Here is a 25,730-nt window from a genome sequence, read left to right on the forward strand (position 1 = left end):
TGTCAGCGAGAGGCTGCTGCTCCTCAGTGGCCCGGTTGTGACAGAGAGTGTCCCGACTTCAGCGGGTTAGTGACTGCTTTGTGCCTTCAGAGACTTGTGTTCCACACACAGGGTTGTGTTTATAGTCTTTTAAAAGTATGGTTGTTAGGGAGTTGTTCTAAGCAGGAAAACGATCCTCGCTTCCTTTTTTTGTTAGCCTGAGTAATAATCTGCAGCAGGGAAATCGTTTTGCAGCTGGAGGCTGGTAATCTGTGTGAAGCATATTGGAAAAAAGTTTCTGTTCGGATACTGGACAAGACTGGTTTGAATGATGTGCCCTGGCTTACTGGTAGAGCCTCCTCAGGCTGTTTCCAATGAAGTGTCCTCTTGTCTGGATGCAGTGAGCCGCTGGGTGAACGTCATAACTTTTGAATGAACTAAACTCACAGCAGCTGACCACAAAAAGAATTTCAAAAAACCTTCAGACACCACTCTGAGCTTTGTAGCTTTCTGTTAGTGTGTTACTTACTGTTGTCATTACTGCATTGCAAGTCTTCTGCGTTATTGCTAGCTGTAGGAATGGGAATGTCATTCAGGTGTAAGTTGAAGACTGCATTCAGATTAACCTTTGTACCTTAGTATCTGTCATCTTGTTTAACTAAGTGAATTGTCCTCATGACAGCTCCTCATAATATTATTTAGGAGGCTATATTTTCTGGTGTACTGTTTGCTAGTTCTGATCCAACTCAGTTCCTTAGTATTGGTGTACTGCAAAGCAATCTGACGGTGGCTTGATGTCTGCTCCACCTCACTCTCCCCTTCCTTTTTTTGTTGAAGTTTCTTCTTTTGAATCGGGTTTTGAAACTGCCTTTCCAGCTTATTGTAACTTTTCTTCCTTGTCAGTCTGCCCAGTTGTAATGGATATTGTGTTAACTTTTCCTGAGCAGTAAGCTAAATTCAAGTAGTTTAGGTAACAGGACTTTCAAGAGCCACATTAATGAAATAAGAATTTGGGTATATTATTTAAAAGAGAGAGTAGAGGAAAAGGCCCCAGAAATGCTTCTCATTGACTTTTCCATATCTCTTGTGTGTATGTGATGTGGGACACAATTGCAGACAAAACTGTGTTTTTTGTTGCGCTTCTCAATATTTGGGGGTTTGGTTTTTTATACAATTCAAACTTGAATACCAAGTGGAGACTTTTGCATTTGTCCAACACATAATGTCCCCATGACACTGAGTGGGTCCAAAGGAGATAACAAACTTCCTGGGCCTTTTTCCTTCTGGTAGGTGACCACCACATATTCTCACTCTTTGGGGTCCATTCTGTGAAGCTCTGTTCACCAGCTCCTAAGTCTCTGAAAGGATGAGGGAAAGATCCAAAAGCCCCGTGTCACTGCCACCTGTTGCCATCTGGAGTTGTGCAAGTGTGTGTGTGCAACGTGTGCTCCTCCTTCTGGGCACAGTACCACTGTGGCCCGTAGTTGAGCAGGGGGTGCTGTGAAGGTGGCTGTGGCAGAGGTTGTTCCAGAATCAGTCAGTGAAACGCACTGTATGGGCAAGGGCAGGAATTGCTGGGGTAAGGAACCGCACATGTGTACATGTGTGTATACACAGGTGTAGGTATGTGGGTGTACCTGTATGTAAATATGTGTATACACACACAGAGACATGGTCAGGTTAGTCAAATGCTGAGCCTGCATAAAGCAAAACCGTTGAAGGACTGGTGAAGAGCAAGGCTTAATGCTGTGCCTCCTTGGCCAGCCCCTGGGTTGGACTGTCATGGACTTGGGTGCAGGAAGGCAGAGAGAGTGTTGATGTCCGTGCATAGACTGAAAGATGCGGCACAGCATCTGAAATGTGCCGAGGGCTGGGATTTCTTGTGGACTTGGTGTGTTGCCCAGGGTGATTTGACCTAAAAAAAGGAAATGGTGAGGGGCTTTGCTGGCAAGCAAGTCTTCTCCTAAAGTGTTCTGCCAGTGCTGTAGCAGCCTCTGGCACCAGGTAAGGTGCTGTTGGAGATGAAGCAGCAGGCTGCTCGTACCTTTACCAGCGCTGCAGTGGCGGGCACGTGTTTCTCCGCACAGGGTGGTCGCCTGGTGATGAGATGGGGCAGCGTTGGTGCTGGCTCTGTGGTGCTCCTGCTGTGGGCAGCCCCCATCTTGCAGGGAGTGGGTTTCGCTTCTGTTGGGTTTTCTCTCTGAAGAGACGTCTGTGGATTCGAGGTGTCATGCGCCTGTGGGTAAGACATGGCATGGCCTGGGTGCATGTGGTTTCCATGGCGAAGCTGACGCACGTCCCATGGGCATTGGTGCGGGGATGTGGGTTTGCCTGAGGGAGGAGCGGCCGTGAGCTACCCAGTGTCACCGTGGGGCATGAGTGGAGGGAGCACTGGGAGTGTGGGGTGCGGTGGGTGGAAGTCCTGGCCCTGCCAGCAGTGACGTGGGCCAAATGCCTGGCAGCCCTGCCCCTCTTCTGACCATATGGTCTGTCGTGACTGGCTGTCAGGGCCAGCCCGTGCACAGGGGCTGCCGTGCTCCTTCAGCTGCTTTTTTTGACAGTCATGCCTGGTGTATTTCATACTACCCTCTGCTTGGTGGGTTGGACTAGGCCCCTAAAGAGTGTACTCAGAAGTGTCAAGGTCCCCAAAGAAGAGCCACAGAGCTGCTGAATCCTTGCTTGTTTGGGGAGGGAGGTTGAATAGTAAAAGTTAGTATTTTCAGCCTGTGTATGTAAAAATGCCTCTTTTTTTTTCTTTTGGGGTAGGGGAGCTATAGGTGAAAATGCAGGACCCTGAACTTATTGCAAAAACAGTGCGAGCTGTTCTTCATCCCTTTAAAAATGGAGTACCTTTGTCTGAACTTCAGGGTGAATACAAATCCCTGACCGGCGACTGGATTCCCTTCAGGCACCTGGGATATGGCACATTACAAGGCTACTTGGAGAGCATCCCAGGAGTGGTCAGAATGGAAGGGAACAAAATGGGAGAGGTAAGAATCAGTTACAGTTCAGAAATGGCTTTTGTGTTTGCAAAGTGTGTATGGTTCATAACTTTAGTTCTGCCTGTGCAATGGATTTCTGAGAAAAGTACTGTAGCATGTATGTGGTGCACTAATGCTGGGAGATGTAGAAGCTGTGGCATAGACCAAGTGCCCCTTGTTTTCCTGCCTCTGCATGTGGACTGGGAAGCTGTGTTTGCAAAAGGTGGAAGGCTGCAGGGCATTTTCGCAGAAACAGAAGTTTTGACTGGAAAGACAGTTTGTGTGACTGTAGAGCTCTGGGCCCTGTCTCAGCATTTCTGACTCCAAGGGTTACTGGTGGGTTGTCCTGGGACCTTAAAGAAGGTTAACTCATGTACGTGTGTGTCTTGATCATCTCTTCAGGGTGGGGTTTAGCATTATCTTTTGCCTACAACAAAATTGTTGTGAGTACTGTTGCTTTTAAGCCTGACAGTGCTTGTTTTAGGTTTAGCCTTCGTTTGTAATGAGTTGCACTGCCACAAGACTGTGAAGACTTCCCAAGGTGAGGAAGAACCCATGCAAGTGAGATGCCTTGATGCAAGAGTTGCAACGCCTCAGCTTAGCAAGGGTGCAAGGGACAAGGAGTTAGCGCAGAGGTCAAGCAGAAGGCGGAACAGTGCTCAGGAAAGAATTTTCATGTGGTGGGAGAGTTTTCCCTTATTCCTTGGCCTTGCTGCATTAGCCTGTGTCTCCTGGTGGCTGCCAGCTTGGAAGCAGCTTGACAGGACCACCAGCCTGCTTGTCGAATAATGTGGAGTTCCTGGGTTTGAGTCAGAAGGCATTCTCTTGATGGTTGGTGTAGCTGCGTGACTTGAAGACAATCTGTTTGAGTGGAGAGCTTGAAGCATCTCCCTTGTTAGAGCCATGTCTGAGTTCCTGAACTCTGTGTAGAGTGTGGGAGAGGAGAAAGCTAACAGATGTTTGGCACAATGCATGGCTGTCACAGTAAGTCTGGAGAGGCAGCACTTAAAGCTGAGCTCCCTTGTTGGCTCAGCTGGATTCAGATGGCATCTGGGAACTCAGAACTAGGTCTTCCTGGTTAGCTGTGAAGAGTGGGATGAGAGTTGTCATGGGTTTTGTGCTGATGTCTGGAAATGTGTCTTTTTTTAAGCAAGAGGTTCCCTTGCTGCATTTTTACAACTGTCAGAATTTGCCCTTTTGCAGCAGGTATCCAAGTTTGGGGTTCTTTTTGGCTTGTTCCAAGCCTGCATTGGCTGCAGCTACATCAGTAACATGGATGCAGGTGCCTCTGGAACATTTGTGGTGATGCAATTTAATGCTTCCTCATGGTGGCTCTGGCAGATAGCCATCTGTTTCTAACTCGGGCCTTGCATGCTGTAATCTGGTATCCTCCCATTCCCTTGAGAGCCTTGCTTATCTTCTAATACAATGTGTGCTGAGAGCTTTGCGGACTCTTGGATAGCACTAGAAGCAGTGTCCTCTATGTGGCAGCTGTAAGGAGAGTGAAATGTGCCTTTAGCGGGTGGAAAAGGACAAAGCTACTAAACAGGAGTCCTGAGGTAGTTGAGTAGGACTTGCTTTGGTTTAGGAGTGCCAACTATGCTCTGCATGACTGAAGCAACTAAGAGGAAGCACCACCTCGGGGGCAGGACAGGTGCAAAGACTGAGCCATGTTGCTACTGACTGACCCTCCTGTTGATGCTGGCCGGAGTGTCCCCTGGGTGGACATTGAGCAGAGGGTGACAAATGTGGTTATACACTGGCATGGGCTGGTAACTACCTGGGACTGCTCCAGCATGGTTTCCTGATACAGGACCTGGGCAGCCTTCAGTATAACACTTTGCTCTGTTCAAGTCTCTCTAGAATGTTTGAGGTCCATTATAAGCTGAGACTGTAGCTGAGAGTCCACACAAGCCTGCTGCAAAGGCATGCAGTCAAACAGTCTCTCTTCCTGGCTCTGGGAGTACTCTTAGCTTCCAAAAAGGCTGCCAAGGCCCTTTTCTTTTCCTTTAGTCCCTTTGGGGACAGTGTGGCAGGAAAGGAAGACACTCGCACATGCAGCGATCTGCTAGCAGCTGATGATCCTGGCTGCAGGCTAGGTAGTCCTAAAAAGACTTCCCTTAGCGCTAGGGCAGCTGTCCAAGACATACCACAAGAAGTACATTCAACAAGCAATTCTGTAAAGTGGGCAGTGAATAATACAAATTGATCTCGGAGTGCTACATGTCACATGTTCCTTAAATCAAAGGATTTTTGTGAGATTAATATTGCCTGGGTAACTGATGCTGAACAAACTGGTTGTGTTGGGAAGGCAATGATATAAATTGTCCCTTGTTCCTCTTACTGCTGAACACTAGTTTATCCTTTTTGAGTATAGGAAAGATGAACACTCACAATTATTCCTTCACACGATAGGTATGTTCTCCAGTTTACACAGAGGATGAGGATTAAGTTCAGTATATAGAAAACACTGCAGGGGGACTCAAATTGCAATTCTGTCGACCTGCAACAGGTGGTTCTGTCATTTCAAGGAACCCTGCTTTGCTTCAATTCATGCTGAGTTACAAGCAGCAAATGGTTACATCTTCCTCTAAGGAAACTGACTTCTGCTGGAATAATTAGGCCCTTCCATAAAGAGGAATTTGAAGACTGTTTTGCTCTGCTGCAAGTGAATTCATCCATCCCATCTCTTTTTACATCTGAACTCATTCTAACTCAAACCATCATTTATGCTAAACTTAAAGTCACTATGATGTGAAAACAAGGGAAGAAAATGCTGAAAATCACTTACAACATTAGTGACAGGAAAAAACAGAAATGTAACAAAGATGTGCAAATGTGCATTTATGAAACTAGAATAAACTGTGTATGAAGAAAAAAAAATCCTTTCTGTTGAGGCCTTAAGAACAGAGCAGGGCTGGAGGTCGTCCATACCACTTGCATCCACATGTAAAGAGGGAAGTGCCTGTTAGCCAGGAGTATGAGGAAAGCTCTTGTACCTTTCCCTGGAAATGGGCACAGCTGGACACCTCTCTGAAGTGCCTGTACACAACTGCCCACAGCACAGGGCACAACCAGGAGAAACTGGAGGTCTGCGAGCCATTCAGGGCTGTGATCTCCTTGGGGTTGCGGAGAGCTGTTGCAACGGCTCACACAGTTGACGTGCTGCTGTGGATGGACACAGGCTGCTGAGGAATGGTGGGCTAGAACGACAAGGAGGGGGAGTTTCTGTGAGCCCCTCCGGTGTGAGAGCAGTGGGGATGCTTGGAGCTCTGCCTTGAAAGAGATGATAAGCCAGCAAGAGCTTATGGGTAGTGGACAGACCAGTGTATGGGGCGACATGGTGACTGTTACAAACGCCCCAGTTGGGAAGAAGTGGTAGATAAAGCAGATGATGCCTTCTTCCAACAACTGCAAGAAGCCTCACATTTGCAGGCTCTGGTCCGCATGGAGGACTTGAGCCACTGCCATACCTGCTGGAGGGTATGACCTAGACAGCTTACTGCTCATTGCATGAGTAATCCAGAAGATTTCCAAGGTGTGCTGATAACAGCTTCCTGTCACAAGTGGTGAGTTGATGAGGGGAGATGGTGGACCCAGTTCTTACAAACAAGAAAGACTGGTTGGGGATGTAAAAGCTGGGGACAGGCCTGGCTGCAGTGACCATGAGATGGTGGTGTTTGGGAGGGGGGATAAAGGAAACATCAGTATCAACAAGCCAGGACTTCAGGAGAGCAGACTTTGGCCTGTTCAGGAATCTGCTTGGAGGACTCCAATAGGATACAGTACTAGAGGGAAGAGTGGTCCAGAAGAGGCAGTGGATTTTCAAGGGTTACCTCTTCCAATTTCAAGAATGGTCAAGGAGCACTGCATGGAGCTCCTGACTTAAGTTAACCATTAAAAGCAGGCACACAAGAGGGAGTGGCAGAATTGGGTTATGTGGAAAGAATATAGAGACACTGTCCAAACATGCGGGGATGGACTTAGGAAGCTGAAGCCCATATGGAGCTGAATCTGGCAAGGGATGTGAACGGCAGCAAGAAAAGTTTCTACAGGTACATCATCAGGAAAAGGATGACTAGGGAAGATGTAAGCGTGCTGAGGAATGGGAATCGGTACCCAGTATTAAAGGACATGGAGAAGGCTGAGGCACGAATTGGCTTGTTTACCTTGGTCTTTTGTGGTAAGACCAGCCATCAGCAATCCCAAGGCTCCTAAAACCAGTGGGAAAGTGCAGGGTGAGGAAGCCTTATCCTCAGGTGGGGGAGGATTTGGCTAGGTAACATGTAAACAAACTGGACATGTACAAGTCCAAGCATCTGATGCAATGCACCCACGGATGCTGAGGAAGCTGGCTGATGTTGTTGCAAGACCACTGTCAGCTACCTTTGAAGGGTCATGGTGGTTTGTGGGACGTTCCTCAGGACTGGAGGAAAGCGAGTATCTCTGTACCTTCAGGAAGGGTGGAAAGGAGGATGTGAGGCTGATCAGCCTGACCTTGATCTCTGGGAAGATGGTTGAGCAACTAATCCTGGAAAGCTGTTCCAGACATGTGAAAGACAAGAAGGCAAGTAGGAGCAAGTACAGATTTACAAAGTGAAAATCTTATGTGGCCAAACTGATACTCTACCAAAATGAGATGACTGGTTGCGTGGATAAGGGGAGAGCACTGGATGTAGTTTATCTGAATTTTAGTCGTTCTCTTGACAGTCTCTCCCATAACAGTGGCATAAAACCCATTGGGAGGCTAGTCACCAGTGGTATGCCACAGGGGTTGATGCTGGAGAAATGCTGTCTAACAAGTTTATGAATAACATAGATCATGGGACAGAGATCAACCTCAGCAAGTCTGTAGATGATGGGAGGGACTGATAGAGCAGATGGGTGTGCTGCCATTCAGAGAGACCTCAACAAACTGGAGAAATGGAACAAGAGGAACCCTATGAAGTTCGAAAGGGAAATGCGAAGTCCTGCACCTGGGACAGAATAACTACGTGAACCTGTACAGTCTGGGGGCTGACCAGCTGGAAAGTGGCTTGGCAGAGAAATTCCTGGGGTTTCTGGTGGACACGGAGCTCACTGTGAGCAGCAATATGCCATTGCAGCAAAGGAGACCAACAGCATACTGCATTGAATGAGGAAGAGTGTTGCCAGCACACTGACAGAGGTGATTATTCCCATCTACTCATCTCTAGTAAGACCACATTTGGGAACTTGTGTCCAGTCCCATGCTCCCCAGAACAAGAGGGACATGAACACACTGAAGCAAGTTCAGTGAATGGCTGTGAAGATGATGAAGGGACTGGAACATCTTTGATGGAGGGCTCAGAGAACTGTGACTGTTCACTCTGCCTATCTACAAGAAGGCTTTAAAGAAGGATCCAGGAAATTATAGGCCCATCAGTCTTACTCACGCACCCCGAGCATGATGGCAAATAGTTCCTTTTCAGTCTTACAGCCTGTCACAAGTGGGGTCTCCCAGGGTTCGATACTGGGCCCAATGCTGTTTAAAATCTTCCTAAGGAATCTGGATGATAGGATCAAGTGTACCCTGATGCCAAACTGAGTGGGGAAGTGGACACTTTGGAAGAGAGAGCAACCCTGCGGGAAGACTTGGATAGGCTGGAAGAGTGGGTGAACAAGAACCTTATGAAGCTCAACAAGGACAAGTGTAAGGTCTTCACCTGGGAAAACATAATGCAGGAGTGCAGCACAGACTGGGATCTACCTGGCTGGGAAGCAGCTCTGTGGAAAGGGTCCTGGGGGGCGGACAACAAGCCAAATATGAGCGAACAATGTGCTTCAGCGGCAAAGCAAGCCAACGGAATGGTGGATTGCATCAACAAAGGCATCACCAGCAGGGATGAAGAAGTCATTATCCCACTCTACTCAGTGCTTGTCAGGCCATACTTGGAGTACTGTGTTCAGTTTTGGTCCCCACTATGCAAAAAAGATGTGTGGACAGGCATAAGAGGGTCCAGAGAAAAGCCACAAAGACCAAAGGACTGGGAAGCCTGCCGCATGAGGAAAGGCTGAGAGAATTGTGTTCATTGAGCCTTGAGAAAAGAAGGCTTAGGGGAGATGAGTCGCATGGAGAAGAGCGGGGGCAACAGGTACAAATTATTCCAGGGGAGATTCCGATTGGACACAAGAGAAAAAAATTTCACAGTGAGGCAGGGAAGTGGTGGATTGTGCAATGTTGGACATTTGTAAGCTTCAGCTGGACAGGGTGCTGGGCCGCCTTGTCTAGGCTGTGCTTTTTCCAAGAAAGTTTGGACCAGATGATCTTTGACGTCACTTCCAACCTGGTATTCTACAGTATCATGGAATCCTAGAATTGTCTAGGTTGGAAGGGACCTTTAAGATCATCAAGTCCAACCATCAACGTAACACTGCTAAAACCATCACTAACCCATGTTCCTAAGCACCAGAATTCTGGAGAAGAGAAAGCTCAGGGTGATCTTATCCATGTGTATGAATACCTGTTGGACAGAGTAAAAAAACCCATGGAGCCAGACTCCATTGCCAGTTCTCAGTGGTATCCAGTGAACAGACAGGAGACAACATGGGCAAAGTGAAATATAGGTAATTCAATTTAAACATTACAAACCCCACTTTTTTTACAGCAAGGGTGGATGAACACTGGAACAAGCTGTACATAGTGGTTGTGAAGTCTTCATTGTTGGAGATATTCCACCACCAACTGGACAGTATCGTGAGCAGCTAGGTCTAGTTGATGCTGGTCTGAGCAGAGATACTGTATGAGATGGTCTAGAGAAATGTCTTCCAGCCTCAATTTTTCTGTAATTCCTTGCCTTTAACCACTGCAGTGGTGGGGCTGCTGCTATGCTTTTTGTATAGGTGTTGACTGTGCAGTGGGCATGCTGTCCGATTTCTAAGCAGGAGCTCCTTGGATGGGAGGGCTGTCCTCAGAAGGAGACGACCTCTCTCCAATGGCTGCATGTTGAGCCCGCCTGGTACAGATGCTGGGTGTGCAGGGGAGGAGGAAGGGAAGAGGAAGAACAAGCTGGAGTGCACTGCTGGAGGCCAGGAGTGTTGCCTTGTTCCTGGTGTTGTCATCCCTTGCCCATATTTCCCTGGGCTGTTTGGGTCATCATGAGAGACTGAGGAGAGCTCTTGAGCAAGCTGTTGCTGCTTAGCAGTCACTTTCATTTGTGTCTTGGCACCTGGTTGTTGTGCTTTGGTTGTCCTGCCTCATTTGTGGGAAAAGATCCTTTCTGGACCTGCAGTAGGCTAAATTTCAGAGATGCTGTCCAAGTCCCTGACTTTCTCCTGTGGTGAATTGTCAACTACCATGCTTCTTGCAGGCCATGGCTTTGAGGGGAGCGGTGCTGTGCTTGAGGGCCCCTTTTTCAGCCTGTGCCACTGCCAGCACAGAGTATGGCTGACACCCATGGAGAGAGTCCCTGGGACCAGACTCCTGTATTTCACTTGAGGTTTTTGGGTGGCTCCCTGTGTCCTTGTGAATCCCTGGAGGAGTACTCATCCAGCTGCCTTTCTAGACTGTTAGCAGTTGAATGGCCCAAAAGTTAGGGCTTGCATCTCCTCTGTGAGGCAAAGTGCATGCTAGGTATGTAATTTGGGGGCTTGCCAAAGTAGGGTTCTTGCATCCATTCAAGGGACGGCCTGTGGCAGCATTGCTGAGACGTGGAAAGGGGAGCTTGAGGCAAGAGGCTGATAAGGAGGCCAGGGAGGTGGCTGTGGGCTTGCCTGAAGCTGGGCTGTTGTTGGGGGCCAGCCTGGTGCCTGCGGGGCAATTGTGCAGCCAGGATGGCTGTGCTGTTTCTTTAGTAAGCAGGGCAAAGACAGCCCAGCTCAGCAGGGTCAGAGTGTTGCCAGAGTCCCTGGCAAGCCTTGCCAGGAGGAGCAAGGGCAGGATGGAAGCCCATGGCTTCCTAGTGCTGTAAAGCAAAGCCTGTAGGATGGGAGTGAGAAACAAGGCTGTTTCTCGGTGGAGCCCAACCTAACGTGGGAAGGTGATGGAGAGGCTCTGGTTGTCTGCTTTGCTGATTTCTGAGGTGCACTGCAAGAGGAGAGGGAGGTCTCCGAGGTCTGTGTCTGCTGCTGAAGTCTTTGCTGAACTGCCTGCAGGCCTCCATGACCCAGCAGTTACAGGCGTGAAAATGGTTGCAAATCCGTCTGCGGGCTGAGGATAAGCTTGGGCCTCACTGACTGTTCTCCCCCCTGTCCCCTTCCTACTCCAACAAGGTCATTTGCCATGCTGTTGCTTGCAGCGAGACAGTGCCAATTGCTCAACTGGTAGCCCGGCAGAGAAGTTCCAAGAGGAAAATGGGACGGCAAGTGAACTGCCAAATGAGGCTGAAGAACACGTCTCCAGTCACATTAGCAGGTAAGTCCCAAGCAGCTGTGGAGGGACTGCCTTTGTGAAAGCTGTGCTGCTGCTGGAGCAAAAGCCTTGGCCATGAGGGTGTATTACCAATGACCACAAGTTGCATGGTCCCAGTGAAGGAGTTTCTGGGAGTGGGGAGTGTTGTTGACAAGGGTGCTTGTGCTTGCAAGCCATGGTTGGTGAGGAAGCCCTTCTTGATCACATACATGAGATGTGAATGATCTTGAGAAAGGAAGTTCTTGGAGGACACTTGGCTTCAATTCCAGCTGCCTCTGCTTCTGTGAGAAATGTGGTTGAAATGCGGGTGAGAAGAGTGGCAACAAGCCTGCTTGTTCTTTGAGGCCGAGCTTGACCCATTGTGGAGTGGCAGGGAGTGGCTCTTACTGTGAGAAGGAGCCCCTGCAGCATCATCTGTGGCTGTTTCAGCAGCTCCTGCTGCTGCTGCAAGTGCCCTGGTGTCACAACATTGCTGATGCCCAGCTGGGCACTGTCCCTGCATAAGCTGCTGCAACAGTGTTTTCCCAGAGCTTGTGGGTCAGGTATCCCTCACTGCTGTGCTGTTGTGTTGCTGTCAGTGGAGTATCCCAGGATCAGGCCCAGACAAGGCCCATTTGCTTGCAAGTTGGCATCTTAGAGCAACACTGGGTTTCACAGTCTGTTTGTATTCCTCTGTTCTTGGTAACGGAGGGTTTGCTGCTTGTTGCTCTCGTGCAACCACGCCAACAGTCTACCCTCTAGTTGGGAAGCTGGACTGTTGACTCCTATCCCAGTTAAACAACAATGACTGTAAACACATGTTGGTTCGAGTCTTGCACATGGTACCCCTCAGAAGTGCTTGAGCCTGCCCAAATTGGTGTGGTGCGGCCAGCACATGAACAGTGAAGTGACCAAGAGCTTGTTTATCACAGAGTGGTGTGTTCGTCTGCAGGTGTTATTTGGTAACCCCTGCTGTGTGGTGGGAGTTTGGGAGGAGGGTGCTTGTAAGGCAGGGTAGAGAAGAAGAAACGCTTTGGGCGGTGATGCAGGAGGTGGCCAAGGAGATGGAGTTAAGCTACATGGGCTGCAGCTGTGGGAGCAGCTGCTACTGCTGTTGGGCGATAAAGGGCAGCCTGACCATGGCTTCCACCTGGGACATGACCTGTTGTGGCACCTCACGAGTGCATGGCTTTTCTGAGAGTGTAAGGGGAGATGGGTCTCCAGTCTTCTTCCCTGCTGCAGCGCAGAGGTGGTGGTTGTGGTTTGTGAGTCCTTGGGTGCACGCCACAATGCCGTAGCAGAGAGCCCAGACTGTGGCTGAGAGCATCCTTCCTAACTGTCTTTTAGAAAAGTGTGGTCTCCCTGGAGGGAGTGATCCGCTGTGCTTGAGGTCTGTTTGGGTGGGGTGGGGGAGAGCGCTACTCACGGCTGCGTCTGCAAACTCTTTAGGAAAGCCCAAAGGAACTTTGCGACAGCCCAGGTCTTTGAGTGTGCCAGAAGAAGGCAGCAAGAGGCCTGTTCCTCGCCCACCACGAGGCAGAGGAGTGGCATGCGGAGTGGTGAAACCCACTATGGAGAGTGCCCGATCTGCCTTGCCTCCAGCCGCTGGGAGTGGACCATCTAAAGAAGTTCCCATGCAGAGGCATGTCACTGTGGTCAACAGGTCAGTGTGTGTGTGTGTGTGTGTGTGCGTGAGCAAGGTAAAATGAAGTATGGTGGACCCTTGGATGCTGCCGTGCCAGCAGTGCGTTTTGGGCAGTGGGAATCCAGGCTGCTGGCCTTGCAGGAGGTTAAATTTGAATCCCTCCCCAGGAGGGAAACGGGTGACCCTTTGTCTTTTTGGATGGTGCCATAGCTAGCCTGTGCTCTTGGCCTGCTCCCCTGTCTTCTGGGGAGAAATGTGGCCGCAGGTGTCACAGCAAGGGGGTGTGGGGCTGTCGCTGTTTCCCAGGCCCAGGAGGGAGCTGTTGTGGGCAGCGCGATAAAAAGCAGGAGGAGGCTTGTGTGTAGGTGCCAGGCACTGCTGCGTGTTGAGGGTCCTGGTTGTCTGCAGGCGGTTCTCTTTACCTCTTGCCTGACTTCTGCATTGCAGCACTAGCGTTTGTGTCCCTTCTCATTGTGCTCGGACCCAGCAACTGCCTGACGGTGTTTGGGTGAAGGGAGATGAGGGCCGGAGCTGCAGTTTCGCTGGGTTAGCGGTACATGCTGGTTTTCAGCCCCCTTTGAGCCTCTCTAATCCAGGTGGCTTATCCAGCTGCTGCGCCATCATTTCTCTCTCTGCGTTGTTTTCAGCGGCCCTGGGCCATCAGCTGATGGTGGCGAGAAAGTGTTTGCTGTTCCCTCATTGTGGCTGGGCTAAATCCGCTGGAGCTGTGATTGTGGTGGTAATCCTGTGGAGGTCACCGGGATGGGTTAGGAGTCAGCCTTGCACTGAATGGAAATGGCAGCGGTGTGCTGCTTCCGCAGCGGCGTAGCTGTGAAGTGGCACGGAGCAGAGCGACAGCTTAATCCTGCCGTGGAGCCTGCTCTTTCTGGAAGACCCAGAGAAAGCAGGCACGTCCTGCCCCGGTTGCCTGCCTGAGTCCCGTGTGCGTCAGGGGTCTGGGTGCCAGAGTGGGAGACGAGGATGTGCTCAGAGCACTCGTGAGAGCAGCCGCTGCAGCTTTGGTGGCTGAGCGCGTAGTGTTTTGCTGATGGCTGATGGCACTGCCTTGTAACCTTCCTGGTGCTCTGCAAAAGGCCCTTCGCTATGGCAGTGCTGTACTGGTTGTGCTGTTTGGGAAGTTTTGTGGCGTGCTGGTGGAGCGGGCAGGTGCCCCAGGGTGGGGGAGGCAGCCTTGGGGCTGCCAGGTGGACCTGCTGGAGCTTTGCTGTGGGGCAGGGCTCCCCTTGAGGGCAGGAGACACTGCTTGTGTGCGTGGGCAGTGGGGCTGGGGCTGTAGCAGCAGCATGCGCAGGCAGAAATTTGGAGGAGTGAAGAGGCGGGTGGCGATGGGGTCAGGAGCCAGAGGCTGTGAAGCTGAGGCGGGTAAGAGGAGAGCTGTGGCAGGAGCAGCAAGGAAGGCAGGAGATGCCATGTGAGGAGTGGAGGGTTTGGAGGGAGAGGCCAGGGAAGGGAGACGGGCCACACAGGGCTGGTGAGGGGAGCGAGGCCGGAGCCCGGCCAGGAGCAGGGAGACTCAAGATGGGCCTCTCCGTCTGCATTACAGCTCCTCATAACCTGAGTGTGGACTGAGCTAAGGCCTGTTCTGCTGCTGCTGAGGGAGCTGGGTGGAGCTGCCATGGAGGAAGGTGTCACCAGCTGTGTGCTTGGTTTTGTTGAGGGGTCTGCTGCAGGAGAGGAGAGAAGCGTGAAGCCATCCTGCTGTGACGGAGTGATGTGGGAGTGGGTGTGCACAAGCCTTCCCTTTTATGTGTGTGCGGACTGGTCTGCAATTCCCTAAAAGGCAGAGATACTTTGTCCCAGGACAGGCGGAGCAAAAAGAGCACTTAAAAGTTCTCTCCAGGTTAGTTGCTAGAAGGCCAGAAGAGGTTTTGTAGTACTTGAAGCTTTGTAATACCTGAAATAAAAATAGGTAAATATCCAGCGCTATTCTGGTTCTTCTAACGGAGCACACTTTGCGTGTTGCTGCCTTGTCGCCTTTGTTCCTCTCTGGCAGGTTCCCCGTAGCTTCTTTCGTGTAACAGTGTTGTACTTCTGTTTCTGTTGTCTGTTCCTGCCATAGTCAGGAGCAGAAGCTACAGGTAAAGTGTGCTTTGGCCTAGGTAGTTTGGGAGGAGAAACACCTTGTGCTGTTGTAAAGGGTCCAAGTGCTGTCCTGTTAGCTTGGGGACATACTAGAGGGAGGTTTCACGGAAAAGAGGATCTATATTCTGTTTTAATGCAAGGTTGTGTAGTGGTTCATGTGACTGGATTAAATTGCTGCAACTTGGCCAGTTCGAAACAGGACTGGTGAGATCCATGTCTGATGTCCTTGCTGCTGGGGATGTTTTGTGCCTGCAGAACAGCTGTAGTTGCTTGTATTTTGGGAATTGCAGGAGGGAAAGCCGCTTTGAGGCAGGAGGTCCTGACCTTAAACCAGTGTGCAGGTGAGCGGAGGTGTGAGCAGCATCCCCAGTAATCCTGGGCTCACACCAGCCTTGTAGTTAGCCAGCACAAACTTGAGGGCACTGTTCCAGCAGCGGTGGCAGCACTTGCCTGTGAGAGTGGCTGCTTGTGGTAAACCATCAACTTGATGCACAGCAGAGGTTGGCTGAGGGAATCTCTGAAGGTGACAGAGCTTGTCCCTACCTCATTTCCCAGTGTGGGGTGAGGCACTGTCTGTGTGCATTTTTTCTGGGTGTGTTTTCTGACACCCCCCTGCCCTCCTGCCTGTTCATTTACTGAAGCTGTAGCAAAGCACTTCTGTGCTCTCAGGGTTGCACTTAAGGGTCTTTGATTTCTCCTTCTGTTAAGTATCTGTCCTGCTATGGCAGATCTGTGTTACTTGCTTTGGCATGATGTCCTCCTGGTGACGGGCTTTGTCGGGTGTTGACTGGTCTTGGTGCTCCACCCAGCATCTTGTAGTGAAGCCCCACAGTGAGGCTGCAAATAGCAGTTCTCTTCTGGCTGCCAAAGTCTGAGTCCATACTCTCTAACACTCTGGTGTTTTGCTGAGAGATTTTTGTGACCACAGCTTCTGAAGTTTGCCACTATGTAGTCTTGGGTGAAAGGGGAACAGGCTGTTTCTCCTTGCCATTCTGTCACACACAGATGACAAGGGGGAGGCGCTGAAGGTAGCTGCAGTTGTGCCAGGTTGTTTCCTGCTGCCCTCCCAGGCCTTCTTGCAGACACTGTTGCAGGGTCTGAGAGGCTGTCCTTTATAGCAGCAATCACTCAGTAAGTTCATGTCATAAGCATGTTGCTCTAGACCTGCAAACCCTGAGAACGTGAGAGAGACCTTACTTGTAAGGCTAGCTGCAGAGATCCTTGAAGCTGGAAAGCAAAGGCATGGATGAGAACAGGTTGAGATGCTTGATGACACCCTTGCTTCAACCAGCAGGCCGCGTTTGCTGCTGGCTGCCGCCTGTCACTGCTGCTGAGATAGCACTGACCAAGGGCCGAAGAGCAGAGTTGGATGACGTGGGCCTTACCAAGGTAAGGTGACAGGCAGGAATGGGCATGCCTTCCCTTCACTTGGAGACAGTGGTCTGTGGGAGCGAAATGTAACTGCTTGGCTACAGAGACGCTTGGGGGCTTGGCAGGGCTGCATGACTGGTCAGGCATTTGTGAAGGGCTAGGCTGCTGATGTATTTTCTTATTGCTGGTGTGGCTAGGAGGCCTCTTGCTGGGAGCAGTTTATAGCAGCTGAGCAACATGAAGCCTTGCAGGCAGCTGGGTTGTCCATACCTGCATGCTGGAGAAGTGTGTTGGCCCTGCTGCTCTCTAGCTGTGTTCCATCCCATCTTTGGAGAGATAAGACCACTGTGGTCTGTGTGAGCAAGCAGTGCATCGCAGCATCCTTGTCTGATTGCAGGGCTCGAAACTGATGAGAACTGGGCTCAAAGCTGATGTTAGCACCACTTTATTCCATGGGAAGCTGTTGAGCCACAGCAGGAAACGCAGGAAGATACCACATGAAGTCTCTTTAATACTGAGAGGATTCCAAATCCAATTTGCTTTCACATGCAGTGTAAGGGACTCATCAGTCCTCTGTTCCAGGTTCCTTTCCAAGGTGTTCCAGGTGGCATGGTCTAAGAGGGGAACATCTGTCCTCTTCCTCACTGAAACCTTGCTGCAGTTCCTGCTGGTTTACCCTGCACTCATGTTATCCATGTCACCTGGTGTATGGCTTAAGGTGGTAAAAATAGCATGTGGCACTGAGGACTAGAACACAGCTATGGATTTTTACTGGGAGGCAGCAGTAGCAGGACAGTCGCCATTACCTGTGTGGCTAGTTCATGGGATTGTTTTGCTTGCTGACTAGCAATGCTGACAGTGTCTTTTGAGTCTGCTTCCCATAAAGGGGCTTTTTTCCTGGGCTATCTGTCCAGCTTGGGGTTGTCCGTACTGGTAAACAGATGTATAGAGAGGTGGGATCCTGGGTTTCTTGTAGGATGTGCATGGCCAGTCACAGCACACCTTCTAAGAAGAGACTGTGCTGCTGCTTTGTGTGGGGACCTGAGCAGTGCCCAGAAAGTAGAGAGCTTTCCTGTGATGCAGGTGGAGTGTTGGAAGTGTCTTTTCAGATACACAAGTGCAAGGTGTGAATGTGTGGGTGACTTTGCTTTTGGTTTTTTTTTTTGATTCTCGTCCCACTTGTCTTTCACAAATGTGCTTGTAGTTGATCTGCTGCTCAGCACTTCTGGGCATGCCTCTCTTGCTTTGGAAAATGCTGTGCTGTGCAGTGGCTGTCCTCACTGCTAATGTTGTGGGACGTGACCCAAAACAGAAGTATTCTTTCTGGTACAAGTGACACCCCATAGCTGATGGAGGAGCAGTAGTTTCATCTTATAGGGACAGCAAAAAAAGTGAGGGAGACAAGTTCATGTTAAATCTTGTTAAGATGCTGCTTAGAAGAGGTGTGAATGTGGCATCACCAGCAGGGATAAAGAAGTTGCTATCCCACTCTACTCAGTGCTTGTCAGGCCATACTTGGAGTACTGTGTTCAGTTTTGGTCCCCACTATGCAAAAAAGATGTGTGGACAGGCATAAGAGGGTCCAGAGAAAGGCCACAAAGGTGATCAAAGGACTGGGAAGCCTGCTGCATGAGGAAAGGCTGAGAGAATTGTGTTCATTGAGCCTTGAGAAAAGAAGGCTTAGGGGAGACTTTATCACCATGTTCCTGTATTTAAAGGGTGACTGCAAAGAAGATGGAGAGTCCCTTTTTACAAGGAGGCGCACAGAAAAGAGGAGGGGTAACAGGTACCAGTTATTCCAGGGGAGATTCCGATTGGACAGGAGAAAAAACTTTCACAATGAGGCAGGGAAGTGGTGGATTGTGCAACGTTGGATACTTGTAAGCTTCAGCTGGACAGGGTGCTGGGCCACCTTGTCTAGGCTGTGGTTTTGCCAAGAAAGGTTGGACCGGATGATCCTTGATGTCACTTACAACCTGGTGTTCTGTGATTCTGTGATTGATACTATGTGTCTTTGAGAGGTACTTGGTCCTGGTCTTCAAACTCTTTTCTCCAACTCTTGTTCCCTTTTCCTTCCAATGTATGTAATTATTCCAGAGCTGAGTGTTTCCAAAACAGTCTGAGGGAGCTACACACTGCTGTGACCTCTTCATTGTCAGGAGCATATTGTGCTGCCTGTGCACCCAGTATAAGATGCTGTTCTCTGAGACACCTCAGAAGAACACCTGCAAGCATGACATAGCTGTCCTTTCTATGGGAGAGCATTTCAGAGAGGAATCTGTTAATCAGTGTAGCAACACTGTTCACAAAAAGATCTTGAGTCCTGGTATAGTTTTAGGTGTTCCCCTGGCTTCTGAAGCTGAATACTTTCAGGAGACTCTGATGTAGCTCACCAAGAAGGTGAGCATAGTCATGTTCAACAGCAAGACTGAGACACCATCCAGATACAAGTCAAATAATGAAGCTGAACATATCAAATGTAAGACCATCAACTGTGTTATTAGGCCTAGATGCTTTCCTTTTGCTCATGTCTTTTTACTGTGCGTTTTGTTTCTCGCAATAATCAGGATAATAAGAAAAAAACTAGAAGCCACCTGTTGATCCGTCTTGTTGCTCTTGGTCAGCTTGTATTCCAAGCCAGGACACTGCAAGTACTGATCTTGTGCAGGGGGCCTGCTAGAAGTATGTGACATAAATTTTATTTTGTATATAGGTCTTATAGGCAGATGGAATGCTATTCAGAGCCAGGAGAATGATTTAAAGAAATTTTATTTTCAATTTTAGGTCTGAGAAGAGACTAACTGTCCCACCACGGTTTCAAAAGGAGTTGCAAGTTCACCTGTCCAGAAGCTCTTCCGTAGATTCAAATGGTATGTTTGCCCATGAAGAAAATTTTTGTCAACTACGCACATTAAATTGTGTGTCATCTTAAAAAAAATCTTTCTTAGTGCATGTTTTGAAGGAAGATAGGTTTGGCTGAGAAACAAAGTTCTGTGAGTGAACCTTTTCACTCTCATTTCATGGTGCTGGGGAAATGTGTGGTTTTTACTTCTCTTCCCCTCTGTCTTCTAGAAGAATCCTTGTGTAGTAAGTGTCAAAGCCAATAACAAAGCTAGTGTGAGTAGCTTGGAAACAGGAGGAGGATGCTTAACTTCACTGATAGGGTAGGGATCTGCTGTAGGAGAGCTAAATCCTGGCTTTTAGGAGCAAACAGCACACAGAAAATAACCACCTGCATGCCTGTCTCCCTGCAGTTGTGCAGTTGATGGACTTGTGAAATGATGGTTGCTTTCTTTGAGACCTGTCAGGCTGATTGGTGAAGCTTCAGATCTGATAGCAAATACACCCCTCCAAAGGGATAGAGATGAGGGAACAGGCAAGGTAATCATGTGAACCTCCAACTGCGATAATGACTGCCTTGCTTCTACACATAATATATGAAATTGTCCAAAGTAGCTGGACAGTTGCAGTCTGTTTCCCTGCTCAGCTGGAGGGCTTCCTTGGATGCAGTAGCACAGAAAGCCTGGGTGCTGGTTTCAGACTTTTCCTCAGGACATATCTTAGAATGATAGGCAAATCGTTGGTCTGTTTTTGTACCTCTGTCTGAATTTAGAAGAACATCCTTGGGTGTTTTGCTGTATCTTTGTTGTTGTGTTTGTACTGGTAAAGAAATTCTCTTGTGCCCCTCTTGGGACACTACCTCAGTGCAGCCTCTCCACAACGATGTGGCTGACGGTTTTGTAACCTCTTCCAGGATCCCTTCAGAAGAAACATTTAGCAACTTCTTATGAAAATAATGACAGTGATTAAAAATTCAGCTTCAGGTCAATTACTAAATATCTGAGGTTTCTGTGGCTCTTTCCAATAGAACGTGACTGAACCATCCATGCTGGGCATTTGAGAGTTGGTGTAATGCTGGCAGCTCCCATGTTTAGTTTTTAAGTAGCTAGGTAATCACGTCTTTCTCTCTGCTGCTAAGGCTGTGTTTACTTCAATGCTGTATTTTTGTTTAACAGATAACTTGAATACATCCGCTGCGGAGACACGTACTGTTGCCTCTGGCCCTTCTGCTGCTCATGTCAATGAAGTTCAAAGTCGCATTATGGAGATTCTGAGCAAGTGTAGCAGTGGTGTTTGGGTGTCAAAGATGCCACAGATCTACCGGGAAATGTACTGGGAGGAGCTTAGCACAGCAGTGCTCCGTCAGCTTGAGAACTGGCCTCATGTGTGCACAGTAAGTATCAAGTGTCATTTTTGTGGAAGATGCTAATAACCTACAGATTTCTGAGCGTTCGTTTGCCAAATATTTTTTGTAGCCCTGTATTTCCTTTCATGATCTGTAGCAGTGGAGAAAAAAAAAAAAACAAAAAAAAAACCGAAAGAAAAAAGCAGAAAGAATACTGCACTCCTCCTTCCCAAAATTGTAGCAATGCCTTCAAAACAACACCCAAAAAATAACTGTTGTCTGGAGAAGAAAGGTCAGCCTCTGTGGCCTCTTGGAGCAGGTGCTCTGGATTGCTGAGTTGCCACCTTTAAATGACTCCAACACTGACAACCCTAACAGCAGCTGATGACAGTTGCTCTCCATGTCATATTTGTTTGTTTCCCCCATTGCATCTTATGCTTTGCCTTGGTGGGTTTATCTCCTCTTAAATCTATAAGCTGTCAGCAAATCCTGTGAACAGTCTTAGGTTTATCTGTAGTTACTGTTTCTATAGACTTCTCCGCAGGTCTTTCTCACATCTCAAGTCAAAGATACAGAATTTTGCTGTTTAAGTTAGGCTTAGATACAATAGATATCTGCTTAGATACAGATGAAAGCAAAGGGTGATAATCCTGGGGGAGAGATTACAGCCACCCACCCCCCAGTGATGCGTGTTACCTCTTGATCACTAGGGATGTCCTTGTCCTTTATTTCAGGGGCTGCTATCAGGCTGAGCTTCTGCTTACAGGTCTGCCATGTGAATTGTCATCACCACTGGGTTAAGGGTCTTCGATTGCTGTGCTTTTATCTCTTCTGCAGTTATGGTTCACTTAGGGTATAATGCAACTTTGCAACTTTGCATCAAGGCTTTGTTTAGCTTTACTTTAACAGGCCTGTCATATCAATGAACACTTTCAACTTCATCAACATCTGTTAAACTGTGGCACCAGAAGAGTATTGGAAGTAATGAGAGTATCTGTCTGCTTGAAGTGACTTTCATTTTGTAAATGAGCAGTGGTTAAATCTGTGGAAACATTGTAATACAGCAGGTACAGTACAACAGCAGTCAGAACTATCAAGTTGTCTCGGCGCACTCCGTCTTATTGTGGAGAACTGTTAATAAGCCTGTAAAGCCCATCTCACTTTACTGACTTACGTAAATCATAGTCATGACTCTGTCATGGAGAAGTTTGAACTGGGGCCCCGGCCTTCACATATGAAGGCTACCATCCATCTCTTAAATATACTCAGTGTCTATCTGTGGTTCAAACAAGGCATCTGCAGGTGTACAACTCAGTAGATTCTTTGAAATGCCAGTGGACAGACTGTACTCTTCAGTATCAGTAGAGATGCTTCCATGACTAATTTATTAATTATTTCTGGCTTGTTGGGTACTTACACTGGGAGTGTTTGCCAGCCTCAGAAGAACAGAGAGAACACCTGGTGTTTCTGTCAGTATCTTCTTAAAGATACATACTGTCCACAAGCACCTGCCTTGTGGTCCATCCATTTGAGAGGTGTGGAGAGAGAGTTTGCCGGTGAAGAATGACACAAAAAAGTTGTTGAGTACCTCAGCCTTCTCCTCATCTGTTGTTACCAGTTTGCCGGTCATGTTCATCAGGGGTGGTACACTTTATTTGACCTTCCTTTTCTGGCTGACGTATCTATAGAAGCCCTTCTTACTATTCTTTGCACCCCTTGCCAAGTTCAGCTCCAACTGCGCCTTTGTCTTCCCCATCCCTACACAACCAGGCAGCTACCAGTTAATAACGCTACCATTCTGAAACTGGAAATTCCTCTTGTGCTGGCAGAGATTTTCAAAGCTTCTAGAACAAAGATACTCTTTTTTTGTGAAACATCCTGGGAGCTCTGGCTACCTATCAGTTTAACTGTTAATGTGTTGTCATCAGAAGCCAGTTTCATCTCCAGTAATCTACCATTCCTCAATTAGTTGTCTTGCTGCTTTTTAATAAGCATATGCTAAAGAATATGAAATACCTGAGCACATTCTTTAGTGTGCTTAAGCATTTTGGTGTTGTATTAGCTGATACTGTGTGAAAATGCTCTTCAGACTGGATAACATTGGCCTGGCCATTTATTCTGAGGAGGAGGTTTTACACAGTGAGGGAAAGCTTAGTGTTCTTTACTTCATCTCTTGGATGTCTGGGATGGTGCTGGGCAGGTCCCAAAGGCTGGCTGTCTTCTTCAAGATGCATAATTGGAAAAAATCAGAGAAAAGAAGGGGGAAATTGGCAGGTTTTTTCTTTGGTGGGTTTTGAGTCTTTGTGCGTGGTTTTTTGATATTTTTTTTTTTTTTTAAGTAGTCATTACAGGTTGAAGTTTTTCATTACAGACAGGAAGGTAGAAGATATTTTTTAGACAAGAATGGGACTTGCATGTTGCCTAGTTGACAGGTAGGATATTTTGTTGTTTTGTTGGGTTTTTTTTTTTAACAGTGTCTAGTTCTCAGAATATTCTTCATCTTTTACATTTTATAGCAGTTGTGACCGTTTGCAGAAAGTGAAACTAAAGGCTTAGGAAGATGAGCCGGTAAACAGATTGACAGAAACAGGATTAGGGCTGTTGTTATCTGAATCTCGGTTCCTGGACGGTATCCCCCCTCTTAACAAAGCAGGTACTACATACTACTACATCTGGCAGCTGAGTTTTTACTGTAGTGTTCAGAGTGAATTAAACAGGTCCACTCGGAGAAGAGGAGGACTACCATAGTAACCAATTGTATTCCTTGAGCAACTTTGGTTCTATCAGGTTTTTACTCTCAAGGAAGGAATTTCTATACCACAGTTAAGCTGTGTGAAGCAAAAGTCATCATTCCAAACAGAGAAATGGACTAGAGAGAATAAAACATTCAGCTGTAATTATAAGTAATAGATAGTGTGTTCTTATGAGCTGGAATGTACTTTGCACATGGAGGAGGTGATGGAGCGGGCTATTATGGCTGGTAGTGTGTGTGAATGAAAGCTCGCACAGTTTTACACAAACCCTATGAACTGTCTTCTATAGATGAGCTGTAGCATTATGACAGCTTTCTTTTGCCGTGCTCGTTGAAGACATGAGTGTTTGGAATGACAGTTTGCTTTAGCAGGTATCGCAGTACTAGACACAGAGCCAGTAGCCATTTAGAATGGAGTTCAGTGAACAGAAGACACATTCTGCCTAAAATTTAACATGTTTTATATATATATAAAGATTAGATTTTAGGAAGAAATTCTTTACTGGGGGAGTGGTGAGACACTGGAATAGGCTGCCCAGGAAAGCTGTTGATGCCCCATCCCTGGAAGTGTTCAAGGCCAGGTTGGAGGGGGCTTTGAGCAACCTGGTCTAATGGGAGGTGTCCCTGCCCATGGTAGGGGGGTTGGAACTCGATGATCTTCAAGGTTCCTTCCAACCTAAACCATTCTATGATTCGATGATTCTGTGATACAGTACAGCACAGGGCGAAATACGGTATGTATCAGCCTTACTCAGAAGATGGTGTCATAGTATCCATGGAAATGAGCCGGTTGAAGACACAAGATCCAGAATCACTTTGCTGTCCAAACACTGCTAGAATAGGCTGTAACTCCGTGTTCTTGAAGCTCAGTCTTACTGATGAGTGGTTGGAAAACATGATGAGCCCTCAAATGAAGTCAGACTCCATTTTACAGCATCGTTCCTTGTTCCTGCTTCACATACGCTTGCAACTCCTTACGTGTTAAATCTTGCACTTCGCTGACCCCTTAGGAAGACTTCATTGCATTATGAGGTGAAAATTAGTGCAGTCAAAAAGAACTGCTGACAAAGGTGCCCGCTGATCCTCAGTGCTGGCATAAGGATGTGATGAATAAGGGCAGCCCTCAACAGTACAGAGTTGTTAGATTGGCTCAGCTGGCTTATTGGGTCACAGTTTCACTTGTAACTGTGTTTTCAGAAGTCAGAGTCTCAAAAGCCTGAGGAACTGTGGAGAATAATTATTTTCACTGCTCTGTGCAAGGTAATGAAATGGGAGGGCAAGGAGGATGGGCAGAAGGGGGCAACCTAAAGACACTCCTGATCTTTGCAGAGCTTACTACCTCAGCCCTAAGCACTAGCTGAACCTGAACAAGGGATGTCTTGACAATAAGGATCTCTTAGTCTAACAACAAAAAAAATACAAAAATATGCCCAGTATGACATGTATTTTAACATTTCAGTTAAGTACAGAAGTAATGACTACCATAAGTAGAAAAGTTTCAGAGTCATTGCAGCATCTGCAAATTTTCACTTCAGGTGAAGGGCTTAAAATATCTTCTGTATTTGCCATGAAGAATCCACCAAAATTTCTTGTTGTCATTGCCAGTCTGAACATCATAACTGATCTTTTCTGGAGCTTCTTAATGAAACTGACATACCTGTCAGGGTTAGTGACTCAAAAGGCTGTCAAATCAAAAACCTTTCAAAATGATCTTGTCTTCCTGAGTGTTGTAAGAGGCCTGCAATTTTTGAAGGTAGTTCTTCCATCCTGATAACTGAAATTCAACTCAAATTCAGAAGAACTGAGCCAGTTCTTCTAACATTGCATAAACACTTCTCGGAATCACAGAAGCACTGAGTTTGGAAGGGACCTCTTGAGATTATCTAATGCAATGCCTCTGCTCAAGCAGGGTCACCATGAGCAGTTTGCTCAGGGCTGTATCCGGTCATGTTTTAGCAATGGACACTCTTCAACCTTTGTGGGACATATTCCAGTCCTGTTCCTGTCCTATTCCAACTTCCCAGTTGACATGACATTTGCCTGAAGGCAAGCCTTTTAACGTGTCCTTTTGGCATTTAGGGTAAGAAGTTAGGTATTATAGCTTCCCATGTAAAACAATGATTGCATGTTGAAGTAGAAGCTGTAAAAGCTGGAGAGGATCCCAAGGATAAGCTATAACATAAGGGGCTTCCACAGCCTTGAAAGCAAAAGCTCTGTACTGTCTGATGCCACCCTGTGCAGTGAGGATCTTCAGCCTTTCAAGAACACTGCACAAGTCTGTCTTTTTTTTTTTTTTTTTTTCCTTGGAGTCGATTACTTTGCATGCATATTCAACAGCTTGGTAGCTTAAACTCTATTGCTTTCAG

At 47.7% G+C, this 25,730-nt stretch overlaps 1 protein-coding gene across 1 annotated transcript in view; it reads left to right on the top strand.

Moving 5' to 3' along the window:
• Window positions 1-2,762: 2,762 nt before the first annotated feature.
• Window positions 2,763-25,730, top strand: part of TDRD7 (tudor domain containing 7) — a 42,618-nt gene continuing 19,650 nt past the window's right edge. Inside the window, exons 1-5 of the mRNA XM_009880625.1 lie at window positions 2,763-2,969; window positions 11,190-11,331; window positions 12,757-12,970; window positions 19,211-19,296; window positions 20,443-20,660. Of these exons, the coding sequence (XP_009878927.1) occupies window positions 2,763-2,969; window positions 11,190-11,331; window positions 12,757-12,970; window positions 19,211-19,296; window positions 20,443-20,660 (867 nt within the window). The remainder of the gene's footprint in view (window positions 2,970-11,189; window positions 11,332-12,756; window positions 12,971-19,210; window positions 19,297-20,442; window positions 20,661-25,730) is intronic.

The sequence above is a fragment of the Charadrius vociferus genome, unplaced genomic scaffold (assembly GCF_000708025.1).
Source record: "Charadrius vociferus isolate BGI_N301 unplaced genomic scaffold, ASM70802v2 scaffold240, whole genome shotgun sequence".
Lineage (NCBI taxonomy): Eukaryota > Metazoa > Chordata > Aves > Charadriiformes > Charadriidae > Charadrius > Charadrius vociferus.